Below are 27,072 nucleotides of genomic sequence, written 5' to 3'. Positions count from 1 at the left end.
ATTTCAAACATAAGATTTGGTAGGCACATCTATCATAACAAGACCCACAATAGTCTCAAAAGAGACAGGACATCTTTCATTTTAGTTTGAAGCAGCCATTTTAGGGACGATTTGGCCATTTCCAAAGAGGAATTTAGATCTGAACACCAACACAGTCTGTTTTGTTTGTGAGTCGGATCTTCAAAGTTTCTTTCATTTTAGTTTGAAGCAGCCATTTTAGGGACAATTTGGCCATTTCCAAAGAGGAATTTAGATCTGAACACCAACACAGTCTGTTTTGTTTGTGAGTCGGATCTTCAGATTTTCTTTTCTGGTAGGGTTCGTTTTCTGTACAGTTTTTGTTGTTGAATAGCTTAACGCTGAATGGAAAAAAAAAAGTACAAATCAAATCACATGAGGTAGAAGACAGATTATAAGGAAAAATTGAGAGCTGCTCTCTAGACAGCTGCAGCGCTGTCATGCAAATTGACGCAGCCGCCCAAAAGACACTTGAGTCAGCCTTTTTTTTTTTCATCATTTCCTTCCATCTCAGCACTATTTTGTCTCACTTTGACGTCATTCCCTTAGGCGGAAAAAACAAGCGGAAAAGTATTCCATTGAAACTGCCACAACAATATTCACAAGGGTCTATTTCCTGGGGCAGTCATTAAAAGCTTTTCAATTTGGAGCATTTTTACCACCACCAGCTGGCTGTGCCAGTGACGTCGCTCAAGACGATTTTATAAACATTAAGTGAAATGACTCATTAGAATTGAGAGTGTCAAGTCAAGTCAAGTTTATTTGTATAGCCCTAAATCACAAGCAGTCTCAAAGGGCTTCACATAGACATAGTGGGTGAGAGATATTTGCCTTAGTAATGCTATGATGTGCTCGCAATAAACAAAAGGGAGTTTACGTTAAGGAAGCTGGTGCGTGGCAAAATCGGGCCTTCGTTGGTAGTCCTATAGGTCAGGGCAAGGACACAATTGATTTGAAAGGCATTCTGCCGTACATGTACACTAAAATGTATTGATGATATAGCCTTAGCATGACATTTTAGTTATTGAATGGATGTATGTTTTATAGCCATAGGCCACAATCGATTTTCTATTGTTTTTGTGCTGCAATATTCGAACATGTAACGCTACAAAGTAGTTGGAAACAATGTAGCAGGCCGTGCGACGACAACGACGCAAAGATCGGGCCCATAAATGCCTTTGGGGTTGGTACAAATGCGCCCAACCTTGGTGTTTTATTGAACTGCCCAGTTGTTGTCTTTTTCTGGGTTTTTTTCACACTTGAACCCATCAGTCACATTTATGTAAATTAACGCAGTGGCCCCGATGTAAGCAGATTGTAACAACACAATTAAAATGAAATTGTATACCCCCCCCCCAAATAACACTAATCTATACTGCAAAAAAAAAAAAAAAAATTATACATATATATATATATATAATAAAGCAGACTTTGACTTTGATATACATATATACTGCTTTATAATATAATATAATATAATGAATACTATAATAAAATGTGAAACTTTCAGAAGTTTTTTCCATCATGAATATGACCGCAATGACGGACACTTTCCTTCACCTTAAAGTGTGAAAAACATATTCGCTATTTCACTCTGATCTGAAAAGTTAAAAAGCTTCCTGGCTTGCACCTCCTGGCTGCCTCATCTTTATCACCCCATTCCTCATTTTTGCTGTGAGCCGCCTTGCCTTGCTCACATTGCTGCTGCCTGACAGCTTTGTCTCTTCCCATTTCTCAAGAGGCATCAGCCGCTTCCTCACCCGATTCCCAGTTGCACTCGCTTCTTGGTTTCATTTCATTCATTTTTCCCTTTTCTGAAGAATTGGAAGCAACATCCGTATTCTGCCGTCTTATGGAAATCCACTTTCTCTTTCTCTGCTAATCCCTTTGCACTTTATAAGAAGAGTCCATCTGCTGCTACACAAATACCAGCAGAGGGACGCCATGCAACCAAGTGGGACGTCATCTACGGTATTAAAATGGTTTACATAAAACAAGCAGAATAATCCCCCTATATTAGCTCCATCTCTTTTTCCAGCTATACAATTGGGCCATAATGGAATATTAATTTTATTGCCAGTGAGACGTTCCGTTTGTGTGTTGTGTGCTTTGCAGGCAGTTGCTTAAAACACGAACAAACAATCACATCATGCAGCAAATTACACAGCAGGCGCTTTCATTGTCTTAAATTAAGTGAAAGGAACCGACTAAATAAGCTATGGGAGATTACTCACCGAATGTGTAAAGCAATTTTTTTTTTTTTAAATTTCACTGCAAAATACACTCGTGGCTAATGATAGAACCAATCATTGCACAAAACACTGGACGACATTAGCATCGATGCTAGTGCTAATGCTACGTGACTGTCCTGTCGAGTCCGCCTATATTTGTAGGTGGGTGATTTGGCTTGCCATGGTAACTATCAATGTTAATATCTGTAATTCACAAAGAACTATTATCTTTTATATCCATTGACTAATAAAAAACAAAAATCACAAAGAGCGGCGAGGCGGCCATGTTGATCCTATTCTTTATTGCTATGTGCTCCCCATTCCAACAAACAGCATCAGTAGTAGTGTACACTTGAATCTACACAAAATACACAAGACAAGCACAATGGAGACATGACAATGCACAGGTTGTATGGATACAGTACTGGAAGGAGGCTCAGGGGTTTTGTCCTGCGCGACTAGCGTCATTACAAAGCTCGGCAGCGACGCGCAGCTAACAACTACACTAGCGGTTAGCGTGAAGCGCTCGTCGGGTCAGTTGCTACAAACAAAAACAGCTGTGAAAAGACAGCCTGGTGACAAACATCTCAAAATTGAGCGTGTATATTTACATCTAATTGTTTGCAAAAAACAATGTCAGTTCTATCCTAGTACACTTAAAAAAAAAAAAAAATCATTTAAAAAATTTAAAAATGAGAATCTTACTGGAAAAGTAAAAAAAATGTTATTGCGCAATCAGCACCGCCCTTCAATAAATATGTTTGCACTCAATGCTATCTATATACACGTACTATACATTGTTGTACATTGTTGTGTTGTGTTTTTATTGCAGTCAGATGCATGGCGTGCTTGTGAGGAAATCCGTTGTTGTTTTCTGTTTTTCTTCGTGTTGTCTTCTTCAGTCATCAAAAACGCCATTTCGATCATTGCTAAAATGTTGGACGTGAGCAAAGCCAAGCTATAAACGGAAGAAATGGGCAGATATAGCGAGACACTACATTTAATTCTAGCATGTATTCAAGTATCAAATATGAATTCTCTGGAAGGAGGTTCGGAATATTCCATTTGTCATTGTTAATCCAAAAAAATTGTGAAAACGCCCATCCAAATGATCAACACTTGTGATCACATTAGGATGCTAAAGATGTTAGTTCAGGGTAAAGATGGGAGCGACTTGCTCGAGACGCTAATGAAGGTAAAAGATTGGCAGCCGGTTTTGTGCCAATTGTGTTGCACCATGGTAAATCAAAATCATTTGTAAAATCCACCCATGCTAGGCGGATGACTGTTAGCACATGCTAAACATGCTAATGTGTAAGTAGAGAATACTTTCGGCAAACGTGTAGCTGTTGTGCGTTGTTTTCATCAAAAATCCTTTTCAGTGAGTGAAGCTAAGACAAAGCTAGCTGTGGCTGTAGCTTTGGAAAGTTACAGCTGCTACATCCAGGTAGGTACAAACACATATGTTAACAGTTTCATATTGTTAAACACTGAGATGGTAAAGGAGAAAATGTATCCAGTTTGTAAATACAAAATCATTGTCATGTCATAATTCCATATCACCTTGTACTAAGTATGCCATATGCAGAATTTTGATTTGAATAAAAAGAGCAACTGCCTTTGATGTTCAAGAAGACAATAAATCGCAACAATAAATATCATTTAATATTTATGAAAACAGGTATGATTCTGTTTGTAGGGACTAAATTGAATGGGACATTTTGTTACTTCTCTCAAGAGTAGTTGTTTTTGATTTTTTAAAAGGTTCATTGTAGACTTTAAATTATCTTTGATGTCTTATAAGACACACAAGTTCTTAAAAGTCCAATTTGTCTCCCAACGTGTGTCCCTTGCTTTTCTCAAAAAGGTATCTGTCCTTGATGTTTGGGGAAATCGCTTAAGTCTCATTGAAGACTAAATATATATATTTTTTTATATATAAAAGTCAAACCTATTAGGGTCATTGATGACTAAATTAGCTTTGATGTCCAGAACTATATGTATTTTTACAGCAAACGGCCTTTCCGAGTTGATATTTATTCAAACGCGTATGTTTATCGAGACTAAATTCTCCGATGATAACACACGGTGGATTTTCGAGGAACTTTGTTGGCTTTGATGTGTGTTAAAAATGATCCGATTTTCATCTCAACATTGTTAGGGTCGTTTCCGCATGTTATGACAGCAAGAACTTTTGTTGCTCAACATTAAAGAAAAATAAAGTGAGGTTTCTGTTTGACATCCGGAAAGAGTTTCATTGCTCCTATGTGTGATTTGAATGGTTTTGTGTTTGACAAAAATCCCTTGAAATGTTTGTGCCCTTTGTGAAATAACTGCTCTGGCTTCCTATCTACGACAGCTCGGTAACTCTAAATAACAAAGTGAACCAGCACCTCTTTGTTTGTGTCTTTGATGAGGACGTCGTCGTCGATGTTAGCGGGTGAAGGATGAAGCTGCTGTGTCTGCGTAGTCCCATTAAACGAAGGCGGCACTTTCATCTCTCCACTTGCGAGTACGTGGTGGGCCACCGGCTGTCGGTGAAGCCGCCATCCGCGGGCCGCTGCCTCTCGTCGTGGGCGGCGTCCCTCGGGTTCCTCCGGGGCGTTGGCGCCGTTTTGGCTTTCTTGGGTGGGGCAGGCGTGGTGACCAGTCTCGATCGGCCGGCGTTTTGTTGTTGTTTCCCGTTGTTTAGCTGCTGTTTCCGACCACTTTGTTGCTGTTTCCCGCCATTTGACTGCGCTTTCCCGCCATTTGGCTGCGCTTTCCCGCCATTTGGCTGCGCTTTCCCGCCATTTGGCTGTGCTTTCCCGCCATTTTGTTGCTGTTTGCCACCATTTTGTTGCTGTTTGCCACCATTTTCCTGTGGCTTATTGCCATTTTGTTGCCGTTTGCTGGCATTTTGTTGTTGTTTAGCGGCGCGTGTGGCATTGGCCATCAGCGTCTCCAGCAACTGAGAGGCAGAACCGAAGCGTACGTGGTCCTCTGGCTCGGAGAAAAAAGTGCCCCCTGTCGCCCGTTTGCTGCATGACTCGCAGCAGAGTTTGTTGTAGCCCGGGATGGAGCAGTAGCGAGCCAAAACTTCCATCTGGCAGAAGATGGATTTGTCTCCGTGGCAGGGCTCGTCTGAAAAATCAAAGGGCGTCAACATATGAGAGCAAAGCAACGAGCATCAAAGAGAGGATCGATCACTTGTTCTGGCCAAAACACGGACACCCGTGTCTTTACGTAAGCAGGCTCGGTTTACGGTAGTCCACTCTCTTTGATGTTCATAAAAACACATACGTTAGATTGGCTCAATGGTCTTTGAGATCTTTGAAAAATTTTTAATTCAGCTGCTTCTGATGTATACAAAAACACATTTACTATTTGGTCATTGAAGATGATAAATTATCCAGTGTTTATGAAACATTCCGTTTGTTTAAAAAAAAAACAACCCTACACTTACTGACGAAATTTTCTCTGATGTGTCCAAACTGTGTGTTGAGTTCATTGATGACTACTGTGGAATGTGAGATGAAAGACTCCAGTTGCCCTCTGGTGACCCCGTGCAGAATAAGTGGTGCAGAAAATGTCTGCCTCGATGAGATACTTTTCAAACCGTCAGCGTGTCCCAGAATGCCCGTCAGAGACGAGCTCGTCCTGGCCGGTCCGTTAATGCATTCGATTGCCATAGCAACTTTGATGTACAGTAGTTACATTTATAATTAAAACGCAATCATATATATATTAGATAGCTTTGGATTCTGCTTCATAAAAAAAAAAAAAACTAAAACTACCTTGATCACATACTATTTAAAACATTACACACAGTTGCTTTAAAATTGGTTTTGACAAACACACACGCATTTCTTGACTAAATTTACATTTGATGTAAATTTCTCCTCACCGTGGCATGGTCCAGGCCGGCATATGCGCACGTTCTCCGGCTTGTCTCCGCCGCAATGGTCTCCAATTCGGCAGGTGACCAGTCGCCTCTCCGTGCCCTCGCCGCAAGTGACGGAGCACTGCGCAACAAGTGGAGATTTGCGATCAGTCGGTCTCCATAACCCAGAAAATCATCTTTGTTATAATGCCCTTACATGTTGAGGTGGGTATCCTCAAAACATAAAAACTCACCTCTTACGGTGAAAAAAAAAATTGAAAATATTGAGGATAGCTTTTCAGATTTCCGACCGCTTTGTCATCATGCCAACATGTGATGATGAAACCATAAAACCCCCCGAGTTTTTTGCTTGAAAAACACCAAATCATGTGATGCCTCAAATTAAAGGCTTTCACTATGGATAATTAATTTGTTTGCATCTTTCCTACTCTTAATCCCAATAAAAACGTTTTCCATGTGTGACAGCCTGTCGTCTTAGTTTTCCGATTGTTTGAAGATTACAAGCTGTGAGCTGCAATTTTTGGACATGAGCCACACATCGCCTGAGAGGAAAAGTGACGCTGCCAAATTAGCAAAGAATATCAGGCAAGTATTAGATTGACAAATATCAAAGACATTAAATCAGTTCTTGAATGCAATGATAATAAATCATTTAAAGGACTAAAATCCCTTTTACCTCGGACCAGGCTCCCGTCCTCCAGTGCGAGGGGCAGGCCAGACGGTTGCAGGGCCTGCGAGTGTCGGGCCGGTCGCCGCTGCAGTACTTGCTGTGCACCGAGCGGTTGGCGGCGGCGTGCAGCAGCTGGACGCAGCGCACCGTGCGCACCTGGAAGCCCAGGCTGCCGCACGTGCGCGTGCAATGTTCCCATTCATCCGAGATCCACCTGCAAAAAAATGGGGAGGATCACGCGGGACACTTATCTTCATTTATGTTAGCTTAGCTTGTTTTAGCATCGTTTAGTTTATCTTAGTTTAGCTTATCTTTTATCATAGCTTTTCTTAGTTATCTTATTTTACCTGGGCTTATTTAAAACCAGTTTATTTTAGTTCAGACGTTACCTTGAACTTGCTCGTCGATAATTTTCATTTTGCTCCTTGACACACACACACACACACGCCGTGTCAATGTATTTATGATTACCACACGTCAAATTCAAATACAAATTTATGGCCTCAATAAGAGCTTTCCAGAGAATTAATCAGTCAATATGACCTTATGTGATGACACAATGTTTCTTTCTGCAATTTATTATAAACCAAGTCGAGTTATCAAATTAAAGGCCTTGATGAGGCCATTGCAATTAACCTGTGTTGATGTGAAATAAAAATAAAAATGAAAAAAAACACACTCACTGGGGTTGCGTGCAGTCCTGCAGGTTGCACATGCGTCTTATGGGTTTGGGCTTTTTGCCGACGTCACAGTAGCCCCTGTGGATCATCTTGGTGTCGCCTTTCTTCCGGCAGCCGTACTTGGTGTATTGGTAGCCTCAAGTAATGAAGAAGAACAAATATTCAATGATAGAGTCAAATTCATTATGTACATGCTGTGTGAAGTGCAAATGAACGGTGCTAGCATATTGTCTTTCAAATGCGTTCTTTACCTCCGGCGCAGGGCTTAGAGCAAGGAGACCAGCTCTTGAGGGCCCACTCATACGTGTCCTCCTGGATCACATTGTTGTTGTTGACGGGCACCGAGTCTTCGTGGATAATGTACTTGTACATCAGAGTGGAGCGCGTGTCGTTTTCTTTGGGTATGATCTGGCACACAGGAAGAGAATATCAACAAGTAGTTGACAGTAGATTTCTCACGTACCGTAATTTTCGGACTATAAGTCGCGGTTTTTTTTCATAGTTTGGGTGGGGGGGCGACTTATACTCAGGAGCGATTTATATACATATATATGGTTTTTTTTCACTTTTTTGGGCATTTTATGGCTGGTGCGACTTATACTCCGGTGCGACTTATAGTCCGAAAATTACGGTATATCCAAGAAAGCCTATATTCAATCGGATGTGTCGTCTTCTTTGTGTCTGTCGAGCAACTAATTACTGACTAAATACAGAGGGGGCTCAGCTTTGGTAATTAAATCAATTTTGTTTTGAGTCATGGTCGCTGGATCTCGCTTTATAGCGAAGCGCTCTTACTTTGCACTTACAGATTTTAGCAAATGACTTTTCTTTGCAGTTATCAAGCAAATTATCCTGTGCCAGTTCTCTTTGTCACGTTCAAATAGAAGCGTCTCACCAATGCGTGTAATTAAGCAGCATTCAATATTCTATTAAAGCATCTCTTTTGAACCTAGCATCATTTGTAATATTGAGTGACATGAAGTGCTTTGTTATTCAAACAAATGTACCTTTGAAAAGCGATATTTGGGATATAAAAGGACGTCTTTTGAATTAACAAGGCTGATGTTGAGTCGGATGGATTAAAATGAATTTAAAACGCAACAATGACAAGCCGCTTATTGCACCTCTCTATTTCTATATACCAAAGTTGGATTTCCTTTTTGGGTGCGTCTACTTATGATACACACCTAGGAAATTTCTGGGAGATTCCAATTAGTTTGTCCTAAATGTTCTTCTCATTCATTTAAATGACTTTTTGAATTTATTTCAGGGCGGGACCAATAAATACTTTTCAGTTAGATGCGTTTACACTCCAACAGACTTTAAGTCATGGCTCAGAATTCATTCACGTGTTTTGTTAATATTTTTATTTGGTGCTGTGCTGTGACCTTTAAGTTTGGGAATCGCTGGAATATAGTTTGACTTTTTTTTTACATTCTACAAGATGAATTCACATGTGAAGACCTTATATTATGCACTAGTGGTGTACTGCACTCTTGCGGGGTCCCACAAGGGTCTGTACTGGGACCCTATTAGGTTCCCATGCTAATCCAGACATGAAACCGACATGAAATATTAAAGCCATGGTCAGTTGGCAATATGACATTTGTCTATCTGAAAAAAAAATTGTTTTCAAGCACCATTTTAGAGTCTATTTTAGATGAGAAATACAAAACCTTTAAGTTGCCCATGACTGTAATTATTGTCATTGTGTGCGCTTTAGGGCACAAGAACATATGCAGTACAGTTAAGTTATCAAGTACGATGTGTTTCAAATATTTGGTGATTGGCGCATTTGCAGACTGGATTCAATTGAACAAATTTGACAGAACGATAGCTGTAATTTCGACAGGGAAATTGCGTCTCGTCTCATCTTGATTGCTTATTGAAAAGTGCGCCGCTGAAATCAGTGTTGATATGAGGGAAAGATTGATGCCCACAATGTTTTTTTAAATGAAGTTTGTTTCCGTTACGCAGAAACCTTTTATTTCCAAATACGCTCAATTATTATTTTTTTTTATCTGTCCCCACGTTTGTGTTTACACATTACTAAGTGCTCTTCCCTCAGAGTTTTCAAAAAACATCTCTCCAATTTTCAATTCAGAGACGACCCAGACGAGGTGGCATCCGATTAGAATGCCCCTTTCGGGTTACTCTTTTATGAATTGCTGCTTTTCACCGTCCACTTTGCTCTTATCGGTGAACTTTGAACGCGCCGGTTTTAAATCATCTAAGCTCGTAGAGGTTACAGAACACTGCTGCAAAAAAAAGGAAGCGCTTGCAGCAGGGGACCCCGTGACTGGCTTTAAGCGTTCTGATCCAGCTGCATCAAATTTGTGTCCACGGTGCGTAGACCCACAAAAAAATTTTTCTCGAAGTGTCTCCTTGACAGACACGCACAGACGTAACAAATTCCTTCTTACCAGAACCACCACGGGGTCGTGCAGGGGTCCGTCGGTGTGTAGCGTTTCCACGTCTTCCTCGATGTTGTAGTGCCACTCCACGCCCAAATCGATGAAGGTCCTGGACTTGAGCTCCTCTCCTTTGCCGTTGAGGATGTAGTGGCCCGTCGCCTGGTTCTTGATTGCTGCAATTGGCCGTTTTGTTATGAATCAACGAGAAGCGGCTCCACAAAGAGTGTGGATTTTGCTGCGGCAGCGCTTGCGACACAGCGATTGCAAAGTAACGTCAAACAGAGGCTGGATTTAATTTGCCGGTTCAATTTGAGGTGCAAACAAGACCAATTTTTTTATCAGCACTACTGGAGGGCAAATAGCACCGCACAGTTTTTAACCAATGATGTCTGCCATCTAGTGGTGAACGCTGATATTACAATTTAAAACTAGACAGAGGGGTTAGGGATGGCGCCAGCCTATAAATAGCAAAAATCCAAATATAAATAACACGGCCATTTTAAATTAATTAGGAGTATTTTATACAAATGTGATTATTAAAAAAAAAAAAATCACAACAGATAAACTTCCAATACAACTCCTACTATTTCCAAGCTTCTTGTAGCGTCTATCAATGTCGACGGTAAGACTGCCTCAAGGCTGCGCTAATATGTGATTTGATATTCCGTGAAAGCCCAACACCAAAGAGTGGCACAAACAATCATCTGCCGCAGCACCGCATTTTAATGAAGACAATTTTCCTTGGAAATAACAAAACTGTGAAGGCTCAGGACACACGCGAGCTGTCATCACTCCCCTGCCGGCACGAAAGCGACAAGATGCAAGGGACGTTTTGGCTTTTCAACAGCAACTTAGTTTGAATTTCTTTTTCACATTCTTCGTCTGCATGCAGCAACACACCTAACCAAACTCAAATTCCAAAACCTGAATTCACCCAAAAATCTCCTTACAATCACTGCGGTTTGAAAATTCCTTTCCCGATTTGAATTCGATCAATCGGTCAGATCTACGCGAATCTACTCAACATAAACGCGGTGGAGCTATTTCGATCGCTGAATGTTTTTGTTTGCGGCTATTCTAAGCCATAGTGTCTTTAATCGCATTAATGTTCCATAATGCATGCACAGTGGAGTGCCAAGAAATAAATTATGCAAGGCTTCATGCAGAATGGATGAATGGTTTTCATTTGTATATACGTTACGATTAGCATCGTAACGGCAACAAGGGAGACGACGTCCGTTAGCCGCCGCCCGGTCGCGTAGCGATGTCACACTTACCAAGAATTTGAGGGGAGGCCTCATGTTCTTGGATGATGACATGTCTAGCTCCAGGAGGAATGAGAAACATCTTAAGGTAGCCTTTGGCGCCCCCAAAAAAAAAAAAAAGGGAAGAAACAAAAAGAGAAACAGACAGAAGACGCGTAAGATAAGCAGAAAGGACGCAGGGTTTGCAAGGGTGGACATCCCGCACGCTTGGCTCTACAAAGCAGCCCGAGAACGAGAATTTCATTAAAAGAGGTTTTCATTCACACGTATGGACGCTTGGAATACCAAGGGAGGTCTTTGTTACCTCTGCCAAGGTGATTTGGTTTGTTTGGCAAGCTCAGTGTGGACTGTGAGGAAGCTCCTCTTATTTTTTGAATGTGGATTATTTCGAGTGGTTTGGTTTATTTCTTAGCACATTTTAATTCCACTGCTTTGTTTGTGTTTTATGTTTTTTTTTTTTGTTTTTTTTTTTAATTTATAAAAGCTAGCGGAAATTGTGAACATTTTACATTTTGTTCAAGGCATTCCTTGTGAAAGGAATCCTATCGCTTTCCGGAATTTGGAGGTGAAAAATGTTTTAGCCTTGGCAGATATTCAGTTGCTGTGCGAATGAAAACCATACAACAACCCGAGCAAAAAAAAAAAAAAAACATCAACGTGTTTAGTAGACTAGTGGGCAGCAAAGTCTGGCAGGGATGTCCACCGCTCTTACAAACCTCCCGTGACTCACCGATGACATTTCTAAACTCTTCGCTCTCATTTAAAAAGACATTGCGAGCTCCTTTGGGCAACGAGAAGGCTCCTCTGGTTTTCCCTTTTGGAACGAAACAAAGCCGTTAGTTTGTTTGCAGGCGTCGGATCGGATCACATGGGATCAGATCAGCAAAGCGGGTGGGACTTCACGCTGGATGCGAATGGAATTTAGTTTGAGGGCGGAAGGGCACGAGAACCCTGTGGGGAGGTGTAATAGCTTGACCCCCGCGACATTGGCGGAGGGGGTCACACGACACGGACGGTGTGAAGCTCCGAGGGGCTATTACGGATGCGGCTGGCTTCGGCGAGGTTACGACAGGTGGCACGGCTGCAGGGACAACACGGCCTGCGATCCTACTTTGGATCCAGCTGCGGGGGCGGGAAGGGGGAGGGGGGGGGAGTTGTGAGGTGGGTTTCATTTAAAAGAAAAACACACACACATCCAGGGTGAATATCCAGTTTAAATTCAAATCCAGTGGAACCATCAAAGTCGTTTGTTGCAGTCAGAAAACTTTTACTAACTAAGGGAGACTTTTCTTATTTTAAAAATAAAATCAATTTGAGTGAACCTGAGCGAATTTGATGACTCAGCATTTGCCAAGATGCTGGTTCATTTTGAAACCTCAATGATTCGGCACCATCTTGTGGCATCTTTGTCGAAAGGAACCATGCTGGAATGAATTGAGGGGCTTCAAAAGCGGTATCGGTACTCGGTATCGGTGAGTAACGACGATCGGTCCGGGAAAGAAGTGTTATCAAAGCTCCATACGTCTTGTGGCATGTTTGTGCCAAGGAATGATGTTGAAGTACGTTAAGGAGCTTCCTTTAGACAAAAATAGTGCTTTGGCACCATCTTTGGGTGTTAGACTTTGGAGATTCCACTGTAATTTCGTCACAAAATGGCCGACACCATCGCACTAGATTGCCTGTAAAGGTCTGCCGGGGATGTCTACGGGATGCTGTACACACACGCACACACACACACAGAGGCTTAAGTTAGCGAGCGTGGCACCGGAAATAATCACATGAAGTGGACAAACGTGTATTGACCACAAGCCTACGTGGATCATTATTAGCAGCAGAAAGTAGCAATAAGGGGAAGTGTTAGCGGTCTGCGCTACAATCTGGACGGCTACAACGATGGATACTTGCACGGTGTGTTTTCCAACAAATGGCTTTCTTTTTGGGCTCTCTTGTTTAACGCTTTCCCTGTTAAAAGATGTTAGATGATGTTAAGAATGAATCATTTCATGATCAAAAAAAATAAATAAAAAATGAAAGAGCGAGGTCTTTGACCCAATATTAACTGTGTGCCATCATGTCGATTTTTGGTGTGGAATTATTTGGGTGAAAAACTTTTAAAACATGCAGTTGGATGACAAGTCGCAACTTTAAATTGCTTTATACTTGAGTAACATGTTTTCTTTTCCGTTTGATTTAAAGTACAAGACATTTTCATCACAATTGCGAGTATCGATACTTAGTATCGGCCAGTATCAGGGGAAAAAAAATTCCTTCATATCTAGGATTCAGTTTCTTTCTATTATGTATCGTGAATGCATGACGAGATGAGTCATCACATGGCAGACATTTTTAAAATGGCCGAAAATACCTTTTCTGTGACTGCGATTTCTATTGCGCAAGCTGATGTATAACGTTAACTATTTCACCGATATAAAGTCTTAATGTTATGCGCTGAGCTCAAAATGAAGGCGGGCAAACTCCAACGAACGATTACAGGTATTAAATATATTTTTGGAGACTTTGGTGGTGGGTGTCACATAGTGTGCCTGGTGAGAGGAGATAACCTGAGAGAAGACACTTCAATTAAAACCAAAGCATAGAAGTCAGTGCATAATGGAATTTTGTTTACAAAAAAAAAATAAAGGAAGTGGGACTTAATTACGTCTTCAGTAATTAACAAGCTTCTTATTCCTGACGATTTTGACAGCCGAGTCGCTTCGTTTATCGGCTGTCAACGTTCGGATTCATAACACACCCAAACTACTCACCCTTTTGAAAACGCCTGACAGACACAGATCGGGGGAAAAACAAAGACGGATCGCTCACTTGGTGCAATTTTATGTTATGTGTAAAAAAAAAAAAGAAAAAAAAAAAGTTAGCTGTTAGTGCAGGCGTGGCAGGAGTGTTTTTTCCCGGCATTCCCTCGGTGGCTTACCGGCTTTCTTGGGAGTCCGGGTGAAGGTTCCTTTGACGGTGCGACAGTGGGAGTTGTCTCCTCCGCAAACGCCGCACTTGTCCTCAACTTTGTTGGAGCCGATTTCACGGTCGCAGCCGACTTTCTAAAGATTGAAGTATATTGTTAAATAATGAGAAAAAAAAAAAGATTTGTGGTCACAGGTCTTACCACACACTCGCCGCGGATGCAGACACTGTAGGCGTCCTTGTAGGAGCATCGCGTGCCGTCATGCACCAGCTGCTTCATGTAGGCCACGTCGCCCGTTTCCTTGGACTGGCAGTACAAATGGCATCTCTTGTTGGCTACAAGAATCAAGGCCAGAGGGATTAGTCGACTTGTTTTCAATTTGAAAGAAATTTCTAATTATTGCGTTCGTGGTGTCTCGCTGGCTGATTGCATTCAATCAAGTATTTTTTGGTCATATTGATTATTTCTTGTCGTGTTTATTTTAAATGAAGGTTGTCAAGAATAACGAGCGAGAAATAATTGGACCTGTCCAGCAAATCTACTTTTTTTTTTTCTCTTGTGCATTATTTTTTATTTGAAACACTTATTTTTTTATCATGCGGATTATTTCTAGATGTGTTTATTTTTTTCCTGGGAGAGGTATCAATTATGATCAACTGCAAAAAGGGGACAATCACAATTCCGTAATTCATCAATGGCGTTTTTCTCAGCTGTTTATTCCTATTGTGCAAAGAGACACTCACCCAAGAGCCCTTTTCTTGCCCAACACATGCAAATGTGACATTTTCTGCGCCTTTTGGGCGGCAGTTGGCAGTGTCACCACACCTTGACGAAAGGGCGCCTTGACCCCGAGTCAACCCAATATACACTCGCCCCCCTACCTCCCTCCCTCCCCCACTGGGAACCCAGCGAGCGATGCATCAGCGGCGGCCCGACTCACCGTCGGGATGCTCGTAGGGCAGCCAATGGTGCTTGGCACTTTGGAACTCAAAGTGGGAGTTGCGGAGTTGACACTGTTGTGCTCGGAAGTCCTCAAAATGCTTAGGGCAGTCGTCTGTGTTGCACAGCTGGTACTCAAAGTTGACCCCAGGGCAGTCCTGGCCGCCATTGAGGGGACTTTCGGCGGGGAAAGAAGGGACATTTGATAGTTAGCTTGTGGCTATCGTCATCGAACGTTAGCTCTCCCCCGTCTAAGAATAGAGAAGGCAGATTTAACCTTCAAGTTATGCTAATATGCGAGGCGACCTTCTGGCTACCTTTGCTTTTAGTGGACACCTTTGTTCCATTCCGAGGCTTCAATATATGAGCGCACTTAATCACAGTCCTTTCACTGCAAATATTCTCCTCCCATTATACCATAGTCTTTATTTTAAGCATATGTCACAATGAATTATTCAACTTTTTCTTGATAATCTTTTCTTTTTGAATATTCAGTAGCACTAATATCAGTATTGAAATCTATGACTAATATTGAAATATTTCAGGATAAAACATATGCAAGGATGTAAGTATTAGATCTAATAATTCAATTGATATATTCATGGTGCAAGAATATACATTATATAGAGCTTACATATTTTTGAATGCTTGTTATAGCAATTCATGATTATAAAATTCAAGATTTTCACGACGTTTAACTTAAATGCAAGAATTTCTTTTAAAAAAAAGAAAAGACTGCTAGTGCCAGAAGAAAGCCAGGCACTTACAATTGTTTTGAAAAGTCACATTTGTATAATATTTAGAATATTTATGGCAACTAGCATTTTAGCCTACAGCGACAATTTGTGGATTTTTATAAAGTGATTTGTATGTCACCTTCCCTAATTAAATTTAAATGGTAAATGGACTGAACTTATACAGCACTTTATCTACAGTTCACCAAATGGCGCTTCACAAAACAAGAATGGAGGAAAAAAAAAAAGAGACAAATGTCAGCGTGTAATAGTTACGTGGGTTGGTTGCACTGTCGCGTCCGGAGGCGGACGCCGGTCCCGCAGGAGCGGGAGCAGGAGCCATGTTTACCCCACGGGCCCCAGGCGCCGTCTTGCTTCACCTGGCTGGGATTCTTCCACATGCAGTGACCCTTGTAGCACCACTAGAGGGCGCACGACATGGCAGGTGAACACAAAAAACGCTTCAGTATTGGGAGACGCTGCTGTTCTGGTTAGCAAAAGCCCCGATGGAAATGTTTTTAAAAAAGACATCTATTTGCAGGAATTGTTTGTTGTTCCAAAATACTGGCTTGGTGGGTCTGTCGGGAATGTCTTGAAAATTCAGCCTTTGAAAAGACTCGCAAAAAAAGTCTCAAGCCGACGGGGCCGAAAACACACAGGAAGTCTATTTGAGTTTGAAGCGCCCCAGTAAGACGCATTCTTTGATTTAAATACGAAATAATGGTCAGTAAATCTCAACCGGGAGCGGCATTAAACGGCTTGATATGAGATAGACCTACTTTGCCAGGCGCACATTCGGTTCCGTCGAGGGGCGGGCCTTTCTTGGTCTTGCAGAAGTAAGGGTTGTCGGGGTGACTGCACCACAGCTGCTTGCACGGGTCGAACGTGCGGAACTGAAAGACAGGCAATCAAAGTTTTTTTTAATTTTGTGTTCATTTGAGAAGCCTTAAAATGAAGCCGGATGAATGGAGGAGAGCGGACATATCGCGGCGGCCCGAGTATCACTGAGCGTTTCGTCGAAGCAGGAGTGGATTTAAAGAGGTTCATCAGTAACCTCGGCGGAAGAGGATTAGAGGACATCATGGGGTGAGCAGGGCGGGGGGGAAAAAAAAAACAAAAAAAACAACACTCGGAAATGTTGCCGCAGACAACCGAGTGCCGTGTGCTTACTTTGCATTTCATCTCAGGGAACAGCGAAATGGCGTCACATGACCTGTCAAGCGTGTAATGGAAGGGAGGGGACTGCTTCAAGTCGATATTACGTCGCAGAGGATTGTGCTTCGGAGAGATAAATATTGTTTATATGACTGCAATTATCATCCGACAATGTAGCAGCAGGCAATGATTGCTGAGCAGAATGGGAAATAAAACAACTGTTTATAAAGTGGACCCCGCCATAATGAACGAATATAAATACAATCAAGTCATAGTACAGCTTGGACTGGTTGCTAAACAAAAAATACCCCCCCAAAAAAAATACAACAACAAAAGATATATTTTATGCACGACAGCGACTGATGCTAATCATTTTTGCTTTCGTGATGCCTTCCATACGTCTTAAACAATCCTTCAATAAAATACCAGCAACAGCAACAAAAATGTGCTTTTGATGGCAAAACAATATATTTACAGCAAATCACCAGTGTAACAATTTGACAAAATGTACAAACTATTTGCATGCTACTCAGAAGTAGTCGTAATTATTTAATTAATTGCGTGTGTGTAAGTAAGTACATTACAAAGTGCTCCGGTATCAGTTGAGGGGTGCGAGTCCACGGCACCGGATCGCTCTGCCTGGTGGGCCTCGGTGGCCTCTGCGGTGTCTGGCGAGGAAAGGAGGCGTGCGGAGGAGGAGTGGCAAAGGAAAAGAGCAAACGTCGCCTCACGGCCCCGTTTCCCTCCAGTCATGCACTGCCCTCATTGCAGCAGACTTCTCGGGGCCAGGATGAAATATAAATTTGATTCAAATGCCAATTTTTCTTATTTAATGTAGGTTCTTTGTTAGGATAAATAATTTCAATGCAATATTCTCAAATACATGGCTCTTTAATTTGACATTTAATTTTAAATTGATTAATCGTTCGCCATTTTATTCGATTTCATTAGGATATGCTATTTGGTATCGAGCAGCCGGGCCATCCTTTCCCCGAGTGAACTCGTCCATTGCAATCATCACATTTTGTTCTCGCACACTTTGCCATCACAACCAAACAAATAAACAAGACCCCTAACAACACGCTCTCTTCAATAGCACTTGAAATGAACAACTAATTGCCAGGCGAGACTCACGCGACCAGAGTGAAGTGCACAAACAAACACAGTCAAAGCTCACCGGGGGCACTTTGGCTAACTCACCGAGGTGCAGATCTTGTAGCCTACGCCAAAGTCGAAGCGGCACTGCTCGTCCATGGAATAGTTGATCCCGGGCAGCTCGGGGAGCTGCGGCCAGTCGTGTTTGAAGGGGTCGTCCAGCAGGCAGTCGTACGTGCTGGTGAGGAGACAAAAGGTTCACTCGCGTAGGTCTCATGAATGCAAAACGCGAACATAGCGGTCAACCCACTGACGGCAAAATGTCAACATATGTCTGCTCATACACAAAGTTTACACACCCTACTCCAATTTCAGGTTTGAATCATTTCAAATAAAAAATAACAACCAAGATACGTAATGCAGACCTGTCTCACTACAGACAGACTATTGCCAAGTAACGTCCAAACAATTTATTATTCATATACAATCTATAGGCAGACCTGGCCTATTCAGTGACAAGCAGTCAGTTGGCTGGCTGCTAACTAGCTCAACGGTTAGCCACTAGTCTATGAGTGTCAAGTGTCAAAGCGGCTGAGAATTTGCTTGTTTCACTATTTGTGTTCAAATATCCATTGCTTAAAGGGATATAAAACCATGACTACTGATGTTAACCGTTAGCATGTCAATAGCCTTTTCCGCTACACATTAGCATGAAGCTAGTGAGGGCTGTTCTTATGACACAACAGTTTAGTTGTTTTAAAGCGAAGTGTAATTCTCTTTGTTGTCTGTTTGAACATCTTAAGACATTTCATTAAAAGTTTGGAAGAAAGAAAAATTGTAGTTCTATCTATTAAATGTGACCTTTGCGGTCCTTGGATTAACGTCTCCAACCGACGCCTGCGTTTGTGTGTCTGCGGTATGACTCGGGCAGATTGTGGCGGCATTAAAAGCCCATCTGGCTGGTTCATTCCTTCGTGTCACAGTTGAATTCTGACCTGGCACGTGTGAAATTGGATGGAAAGACGCAAGACATGTGCTCTTGCCAATAGAGCACGACAGCGTCGTTCCCGCACTTGTAAGCCTTCTCATTGAGCAGGCGCAGCAGTCGATACACGTGCGCGTCGCCGAGCGCCGGCGACTGATTGTTTTACGGCTGGATGGAGATCTGAACGCGGGATGTGCGTTTGCATCAATCACCGCCACGCTTGAGATGCTGCTTATTTTTTTTTTCCCAATGGCTGCCGCATGCCTCTATCAATCTGTCCGTTCACAGCTAAGTGGCCCTCTGTCATTTCTCATCCTTGCAAAAAATGGAAACGCTCGTCTGTTCGTTCACATTAAAAAAAAAAAAAAAAGCCAAACACTTGCTTGGCCATTCATGAAGGTGACAAACAAAAACACGCCTGTTCATTTGCACATTTACAAATTTTTTCCTTCATGGCAAAAAAAAACCCAACAACAAATTGATGAGTTGTCGCCCCTCTAATTCGTATTTACAAAACATGAAAGTTTTTGCCCGGCCACTCGCGATTCACATACGCTCCACTGATGCAAACCAAATCGAAGCTAAAGTCTCCAAAAGTGAACTCCCTGTTGTTTGAAGTGCAGTGAGACATCTTCTGAAGAAAAAAAAACCCAAGTCTGTCAGTGAAAGCGAGTTCAGGCAAACTGATTTAACTTTGATTGGATTTGACGGAGGCTCCCGGATGAGAACGTCATCACGACAGCACCCCTTTGCAGAAATCCATTAAATATAATTGACAGTTTGCAAAAAAAAATCTAAAACATCTGACTCAGAATGGGGGACAAAAAAAAAAAAGTCTCAAATGGAGACAGAATCATTCCCGGAGCGATTGTCAGGAAGGAAAAGCAACAAGGCTCGACATACTGGATGTATCGCTTGAGTTCTTGCCCGCTGCACATTGACCAGTGGTAGCGGTGGAAAGCCGCCTGGACCAGAGGAGCCATCACGCTGCCCATCGTCGTCTCGTCCCCGCAGCGGTTACCTTGGCCGTCGTGCTCCATGCCCAACCTGCGCACACACACGTACACACATACACACACGTATGCCATTTGGTTGGTACACCGCATTTCCTTCCAACTCTGTTTTCTCATTACAGTCCTCTGTCGCACACCTCACAATTTTCCAAAACATCTCTGACAGACTTGAGGCTGTTCAATTTTCTTATTATTGACGTTTGGGGGAAAACAACATTCCCCCATCTTTGAACACAAACACATTTCATATTAACTTTTGGCCAAGTGTTGTGTGCAATCTGCTTCGGGGACAGCAGAGAAAAAGATAATGACGACTCATCCGATTGATCTGTTCCAAAAGCATTCTCAGAAATGGCAACAAATGAAACCAATGAAAGTTATGCCTCGAAAAAGCTCATATGGACGCGCTCGTTCTGCATCGTTGGTCAGCACAGCCGAAAGCGCATCTTCGAGGCCGCACCGGAGTTCATTCGCGGAGCGTCGAGAGGTTTGGGAAATGCAAAGTGCGGTCAAGCTCGAAGCGCTCGCCCGACAGCCCGATAAATAACCCCTGGGATGATTTCTCTTTGCCAACAGATAAATGACTCTGTGGACAATACGGACAATTCTTAACGAGCCTTTCGGTGTTTTGCAATAATAAATATTTTACAACTTTCACGGATGTTTTCTTCAGTGTTGAAAGCGGAGCAATTATTATTTCATGGCACCTCGGCGTGAATGATCTTCCTTAAACCCTATTTGTCATATTTAACCGGGAACAACTCGACAAAAGTATGAAATATTAACGCGGCAAGAATCGGTTAATAATCCCTCGCAACCTTCTTTTAATGATTAACCTAAGAAAAAATTTTTGCCCATCTAAATTAAGCGAAAGGCAGAAAAGAAACCCATTTGTTTTGTATCCACGCTTCCCACTGGAGATTATTAGGGAAAATTGTGTGTCTGGAACAAAATGGCTGACTCCCTGCATAATTTCAAGAATAGTGTTGTGAGAATTTCCCATGCGTTACGTTGCAATGAACATATCGACCTAATTTTGTGTTAAAAAAAAAAAAAAAACGCCCTGCTGATCAATTGTCAGCGTATGCCTAAAATACCCGCTCGGAAACCAAAATGGCCGACACCTTGTCCATTTCGGTGAGTGGGTAATTGAAACTTCCTGTTATGATAAACCCGTCCTGTGGAAATTGCCATCTTTTGGAAAGAATAAAAGCAGCCCTCTTGGAAATAAATGTATGCAGATGCTATTAGTCAAGTGCACTTTATGGCTTCTCCAGAAGTGCAAACAGCAATTGAGGGTGATGACCAGGCCCCTACGCTTGCTATCATAAAACAAGTAATAATGGCTCAGCTTCACGAGTGTTTGCAGTCAGGAGTGGCAATTGTGCCCTCGGGTCCCAGAAGGGTGGTGTGAAAAGGGCTCACAAGTGGCCATGGCTCTTGCTCCAGATATACAAGGACCCCAAAAAGAAAACAACAACAATGGCTCTCATTCGCTAATATATTAAATGAGAAGAAATGTTCTTATTCTGCATACACTTTGAGCCTACTTCCAAAGGTTTTGGTCCACAATTGTATGGGTTGTGCTCTCGTAGATTAAGACATACCGAACAGATTGGAGCAAGCTAACGGTTGCGTCTAAGTAGCGGCCATGTTTTAGCTTAGCATCAACATGCTAATTTTGGTACAGTATAGTTTTATTTTCTTGTCAAGGCCTTTCCTAATGGCATTTAATCGTAATGGAGGCGAAAAGGAGAGGCGTAGTAATATAACGGATACAATTTTTAGCAATTTAAGATCTTTTACAGTGTTTTATTTTGTACTGTAGAGAGAATTTTTAGGTCATGAAAAAAAAAGTATGTCAATTTAACGCACAATCAACTATAATCGTCGGTTAAATTAAGGCTTCATGGTATATTATTATACAAGTTTACATATTTTATCTGGTGTAATCCAACTACTCAGCCCCCAAGAATTTTCATGTAAGGTAAATATAAATATCAGTCATGCCGGAACTTCTTTCTATTCTTTTTACAAGCGGCACATAACGCCATTCTGGGCCGCATGAGCGCCCACTGTGAAGTTGAAAATTTTGACATCCCCGTCGAGGGACAAAAAAAAAAAAGAAAAAACAAATTTGTCCATTAAACAAACACACGGTGAGCTGTACCGCCGCAGATAGCATTTGGGTTTGCAAAATTCATCCGATCATCGCTGTAGCCAGCTCGTTGCCTCTCGCTCCAAAATGTGTTAGCGGATAAATCCACAAATCTATTGGCTGTTTTTATTTTGCCTCCAGCTGGTGAGGTTTGGCTCCAGGCTGTGAGAGTTGTAAGAACCCAGCAGATTCCACAAAGTTGGCTCATTAAATCTCAATGCTTGGCTGCACTTGGCGGTTTGTCTTTTCAGCAGCGATGCGACTAAATCACATATTGCAACTATCAAGTAAGACTCAAGTCTCAAGTCTTAAGCTGCAAGTCCCAAGTTACTGTGGCAAAACTCAAGCTCGTCAATTGCTTCCTAAATTTCAAACAAGTGGATTCAAGACATAAAAGTTTGGCTGTGGCTGCTCTCCTGGCATGGGTGCCCTATTTTAATTTTTTTTTTTTTTTAAAACGGTTAGGGTTAGTTTGTCTTCTCAATCAAGTACAACAAAGACGCAAGACTTACACGTGACCCGTCTCGTGAGCCACTACGAAGGCGGAGGAGAAGCCGTCTTCATGGTTGAGGGTGCAGCTCCGGACTGGGTGGCACATTCCGGTTACGGGAGCGTAACCTAAAAGAACGGGATGGGGAAACAAGTTGGGAAGGGTTAGAGGGGCAGAAGTTAAAAACACTGGCAGAGCTAGCGCGGGTGCCGCGAGGGCACTGCCCTCCCCCCATATGCTTGGACCCCCAGGTGCTATATCCACAGGGTTAGTATATATTTTTTTTGAGTGTGTGTTTAATCATTACACGGTTGGACAGAGCGGAAAAAAAAAAGAAGATGAATCTGTCAGTCCTGTCCGATAACAGGAGGTGACAAACAGGGGTTCCACTTCCAGTGCGAGAAAGCCGATTTCCCAAGTGCCTTCACAGCTCTAAAAAGTGGTGAAAACAGCCATTATCACCTGTGTGAAGTTTGAGAATGAAAGAAAGTGCTGGGCTTGAAATGGGAGGGGCAGGGCGGGGGGAGCTCCACTGACTTTCAATGAAAACGCTTTTGATGCTTAGCGGTGGTCTTTTTCAAACATACAGTATGAAGTCTCTCATCAGCGGCCTTTGTGGAAGGGTGAGGGATAAAAAAATGACTGTGGAGAAATGATTCAGTCTCGAAGGTTTCCTTTATGTGCTCCGTGGCGATATTCTTGAACTGTAAATGATCTTTTGATACTATTTCCAATCCGACAGCAGCACTATGTGCAATGCGTTACATTTGCATATTAAACGTTGGTTTTTATTGGCGGCAAAGAAGGAAAATACTTGAAAGGTTCAATTTAAAAGCATCTTAGCTTATTCTAAAGCTTGCACATTTTCTAGTTCAAATGGGAAAAATCTGCTCACCGTAAGTAGCGTACAAAGAGTAGAGACGCAATTGCTAGCTAACGTGGCTAACTCGCACAGCTCCTGTTTTGGTTTGTAAATTATTCAAATATTGACCTTGTGCTGTCTGCTATCTTCAGACAGGTTTGTAATAATCTTTTTTCATGCATTTTTGAGAGCTGCTAGTGACATTTCTTTCATGTGAGCTAGCCCGAGGCTTTTGTACTCTTGAATTTTGATCAAGCAAACAATGCAGAGGCGTATGCGTGCGTCCCAGACGGTGATTCACTCTTATTCATGCGAGCTGGCGGAACGAAGCTTCCCCATCGGCGGTCAGCTTTGGATCACATGTGAAGTGTCAGCAGCTCTCCACTCCAAAGAGCCGTTTAAACGCTTTTCAAAAGCCCAAGTGCTCGTAACAGCAGGTGACTGACACGCGGGAAAATGACGCAGCCAATGAATGGTGATGACGTATGTAAACAAACGCGGATCGTATCCGTTTGATTTATCAAGTGACAAGACAATGTAGTAATTAGCGTGACAGGCCTAAAACCGACATCACGTATAATGACACCTTTTGTAAGAAGAGTCCACTCGGGCTTGGTAAACATAAAAACAAATGAGAAATGCTTTGTGCCTGTTTTCTAAGGCCATTTGATAGATTCAATTGGCTATTTTGGCGGAAGACAGGACAAGCGTCTCCGACCGTTTCCATCATCCCGTTATTGTGGCCCGGGCTGTCCGACTTCTCGCTCGCTCGATTGCTTTGTTTGTTGAAATGATCCCATTCCAAAACATGTCACACTCAAAGACAAACGACTAATAACATGTGGATCGCGGCGCGGCTCCTCATTTATCAATTGCTAACCCGAATCGGGAGATGTTCCGCCCTCCCAGATTCTCCGCCGAACGACGTGAGAATAATTTGGCTTTAGACGAGCCGAGTTTACGTGAAGACATGAAGCTGATAATGTCTTTGCGCTCCCCACGCTAGAAATGAAAGCGCAGGCCGCTCGCCCGCCGGGAGGATTATTAAAGATTAAGATTAAAGATTAAAGTCCCAATGATCGTCACACACACACCTGGGTGTGGTGAAATTTGTCCTCTGCATTTAACCCATCCCCATGTGATTTTAATCCATCCCCTGGGGGAGAGGGGAGCAGTGAGCAGCAGCGGTGCCGCGCTCGGGAATCAGTTGGTGATCTAACCCCCCAATTCCAACCCTTAATGCTGAGTGCCAAGCAGGGAGGCAATGGGTCCCATTTTTATAGTCTTTGGTATGACCCGGCCGGGGTTTGAACCCACAACCTTCCAGTCTCAGGGCGGACACTCTACCACTAGGCCACTGAGCTGTTATGGTCCCATCGAATACCTTTTTAACACCCTACGGCAAAAAAGAGACTGGGGAGAATGGGCGAGTAATTAAATTCCCATTGTGGTCGTTCTAAAGTCAGTGCAAAGGGCTTCACGGGGTGAAAATACTGTATTGCGGAAGCAATTAATTTTTTTTCCCTTGAGAAATCACAGATGCCGCTGGAAGATGGAATAGCAGAGAGAGACGAACAACTTGAGAAGCTGCCGGCAGGTTCATTTTGTTTTTTGTTTTTTTTAGCAAAATAATGGGGGCAAAAACCCGACAGGCCTTAATCTTTTTCACAGCGAGTCCTTCAAATGAGGAATGCTGGAATTCACCTGCTTTAAATCAAAATAGACATATTTTGTGTGTCTTTTCGGGCAAAGGTTTTGAGACGTCCTCACCTTGCATTCCCGTGGGACCGAAGCCTTGTCGAGTGAGGAAGATGGCGTGGTCGTGGTGCTCGGCGTGGTCAACGTCACCCTTCTGCTGGCCAAAAGCCCAGCGGCATACATTTTCCAAGCTGCGTGACGGGTTGCCTCTTTCGATGAGGCTGATGGACTGACGCAAAAGGCAGAGAAACATATTTCGTGAAGGAACTCCAACACTGCCATCAACTGTTGGGACGGCAGAAGAGGAGGTGGACAGCATTTGAGTTCTATTGCTAACCAAAACAGCAGCAAAGCATAGAAACAGATCAATTCAACTCTCATCTTGTGTCAGACACTGAATCAATTGCTGAACAAAAAGCACTTACCAAAAACACAATTGTTCATTTTAGAAGCTAAGTTAGTTTATTTCATTAGTTTGTTAGACACCAGTGCCACTTTTGTCTGGATTAGTTTATTGTTTTGTTGGTTGATCGGTCAGTCGGTCCGGGTTGTTCGTCAATGGGTTAAGAAAATCTCACCTTGGCATAGCCCAGCATGATCATCCTCACGAGGACCACGTTGATGTGGACCCCCAGGGACTCGTCATGGTAAATCTCGTTTACCTAAGAAGTGTGGGGGGGACACATGGTCATTAAATTGGTTTAAGACAAATCCCCCTTTTCACCCCGCCTAACCGGAGAAGTACACCATAGACAGAACTCATTGAAGCGAAACGTTGACGTAATTTGATCTTGTGTGGCAACACAAAACTGGTGTTGGACATCACGATTTGGTCTTCGCCTCAGCTAATCTGGGAAACAACAGTACAATCAGTACAATCGAAAGAGATGCAAAAACGAGCGCTCCACGTTCTCCCGGCAACACGTTAATCAGGCCACGGGATCAAATTTCCCTTTCAGGGATTGGCCTCGGCCCTCTATCTTCAGCAATCTGCTCCATGACAGATACAAGTGATAGATTTACTGTGGGAAGAGCTTCACGTCACATTTCTTCCAATCCTGCTTTTGCATCAGAGCGGCCCTGAGAAAAGAGAATAGAGGGCAGATGGAGCGTCCAATCCAAATGAAATACATTAATGATAAGGGAGCCAGAGACATGTAGGGCCATTATTAAACTGGTGGCTGGGGTGACGCCGTGATTAGAGGTGAGCTGTACCGTCCATCCCCATGACAACTGACAGACGGAGGCGATGTGCTCCCAATGACACCAGCATGCATGTCTTGAATGTTTTTTGTTCGGAGGAGGAAGGCTACGGCAAAATATCCGGTGAACCTTTCCGGGTGTTAAATGGGCTACTTAAGGGGTTGGCGCGACGTTTTTTTTCCATGCAGGCATTTTCAAGATTCCGCTATAATCATAGCATTCATTTGGCTCTTGCCCTCCAGTTGGTTGGTGAAAATATATTGTATTCGCTCTGGCCCGACTCATCAAAGTTTTTTTCGTTTTTTTATTTCAAGGCTGATGCTGATGCGGATACTTGGCACATTACAATTTTGACAACCGATTCATCAGTAGATTGATTAAAGACTGATTGATGAAATTAAAGACTGAATAAATGAGCTGATATTTGGCATTTTACAATTCCGAGAACTGATTAAACAGCAGATTCATTAAAAAATAATAATGGATGATATGATATTTGGTAGATTACAATTCCGATAACGGATTAATCATTAAAAATATATCATGAATAAAATAATGCCTAGACAGCTAAAAAACGGCAATTCATTGCCACTCTCAGTTGAAATTAAAACGTCAAAATAAACACAAATTACACATACATTTTAAAAAAACAAAATTTT

The 27,072-nt window shown here is 42.5% G+C and overlaps 1 protein-coding gene across 7 annotated transcripts in view; it reads right to left on the bottom strand.

The window, feature by feature from the left end:
* Positions 1-2,531: 2,531 nt before the first annotated feature.
* Positions 2,532-27,072, bottom strand: part of adamts3 (ADAM metallopeptidase with thrombospondin type 1 motif, 3) — a 49,284-nt gene continuing 24,743 nt past the window's right edge. For 3 of the 7 annotated variants that reach the window (XM_037258593.1, XM_037258594.1, XM_037258595.1), the window contains exons 6-23: positions 25,789-25,872; positions 25,283-25,439; positions 22,673-22,778; positions 19,893-20,036; positions 18,110-18,242; positions 16,534-16,647; positions 16,031-16,176; positions 15,022-15,197; positions 14,283-14,416; positions 14,094-14,217; positions 11,892-11,975; positions 11,174-11,254; positions 9,906-10,069; positions 7,734-7,890; positions 7,486-7,618; positions 6,809-7,016; positions 6,136-6,253; positions 2,532-5,372 (exon numbers count right to left, since the gene is read on the bottom strand). In XM_037258593.1, coding sequence (XP_037114488.1) covers positions 4,744-5,372; positions 6,136-6,253; positions 6,809-7,016; positions 7,486-7,618; positions 7,734-7,890; positions 9,906-10,069; positions 11,174-11,254; positions 11,892-11,975; positions 14,094-14,217; positions 14,283-14,416; positions 15,022-15,197; positions 16,031-16,176; positions 16,534-16,647; positions 18,110-18,242; positions 19,893-20,036; positions 22,673-22,778; positions 25,283-25,439; positions 25,789-25,872 — 2,892 coding nt within the window. In that variant the 3' untranslated portion in view covers positions 2,532-4,743. The remainder of the gene's footprint in view (positions 5,373-6,135; positions 6,254-6,808; positions 7,017-7,485; positions 7,619-7,733; positions 7,891-9,905; positions 10,070-11,173; positions 11,255-11,891; positions 11,976-14,093; positions 14,218-14,282; positions 14,417-15,021; positions 15,198-16,030; positions 16,177-16,533; positions 16,648-18,109; positions 18,243-19,892; positions 20,037-22,672; positions 22,779-25,282; positions 25,440-25,788; positions 25,873-27,072) is intronic. The other 4 variants (XM_037258596.1, XM_037258597.1, XM_037258598.1 and 1 more) reach the window with 4 other exon arrangements.

The sequence above is a fragment of the Syngnathus acus genome, chromosome 9, assembly GCF_901709675.1.
Source record: "Syngnathus acus chromosome 9, fSynAcu1.2, whole genome shotgun sequence".
NCBI classification, from domain to species: domain Eukaryota; kingdom Metazoa; phylum Chordata; class Actinopteri; order Syngnathiformes; family Syngnathidae; genus Syngnathus; species Syngnathus acus.
Note: the sequence above shows the minus strand (reverse complement) of the source record. Positions and strands in the feature narration are given on the sequence as shown.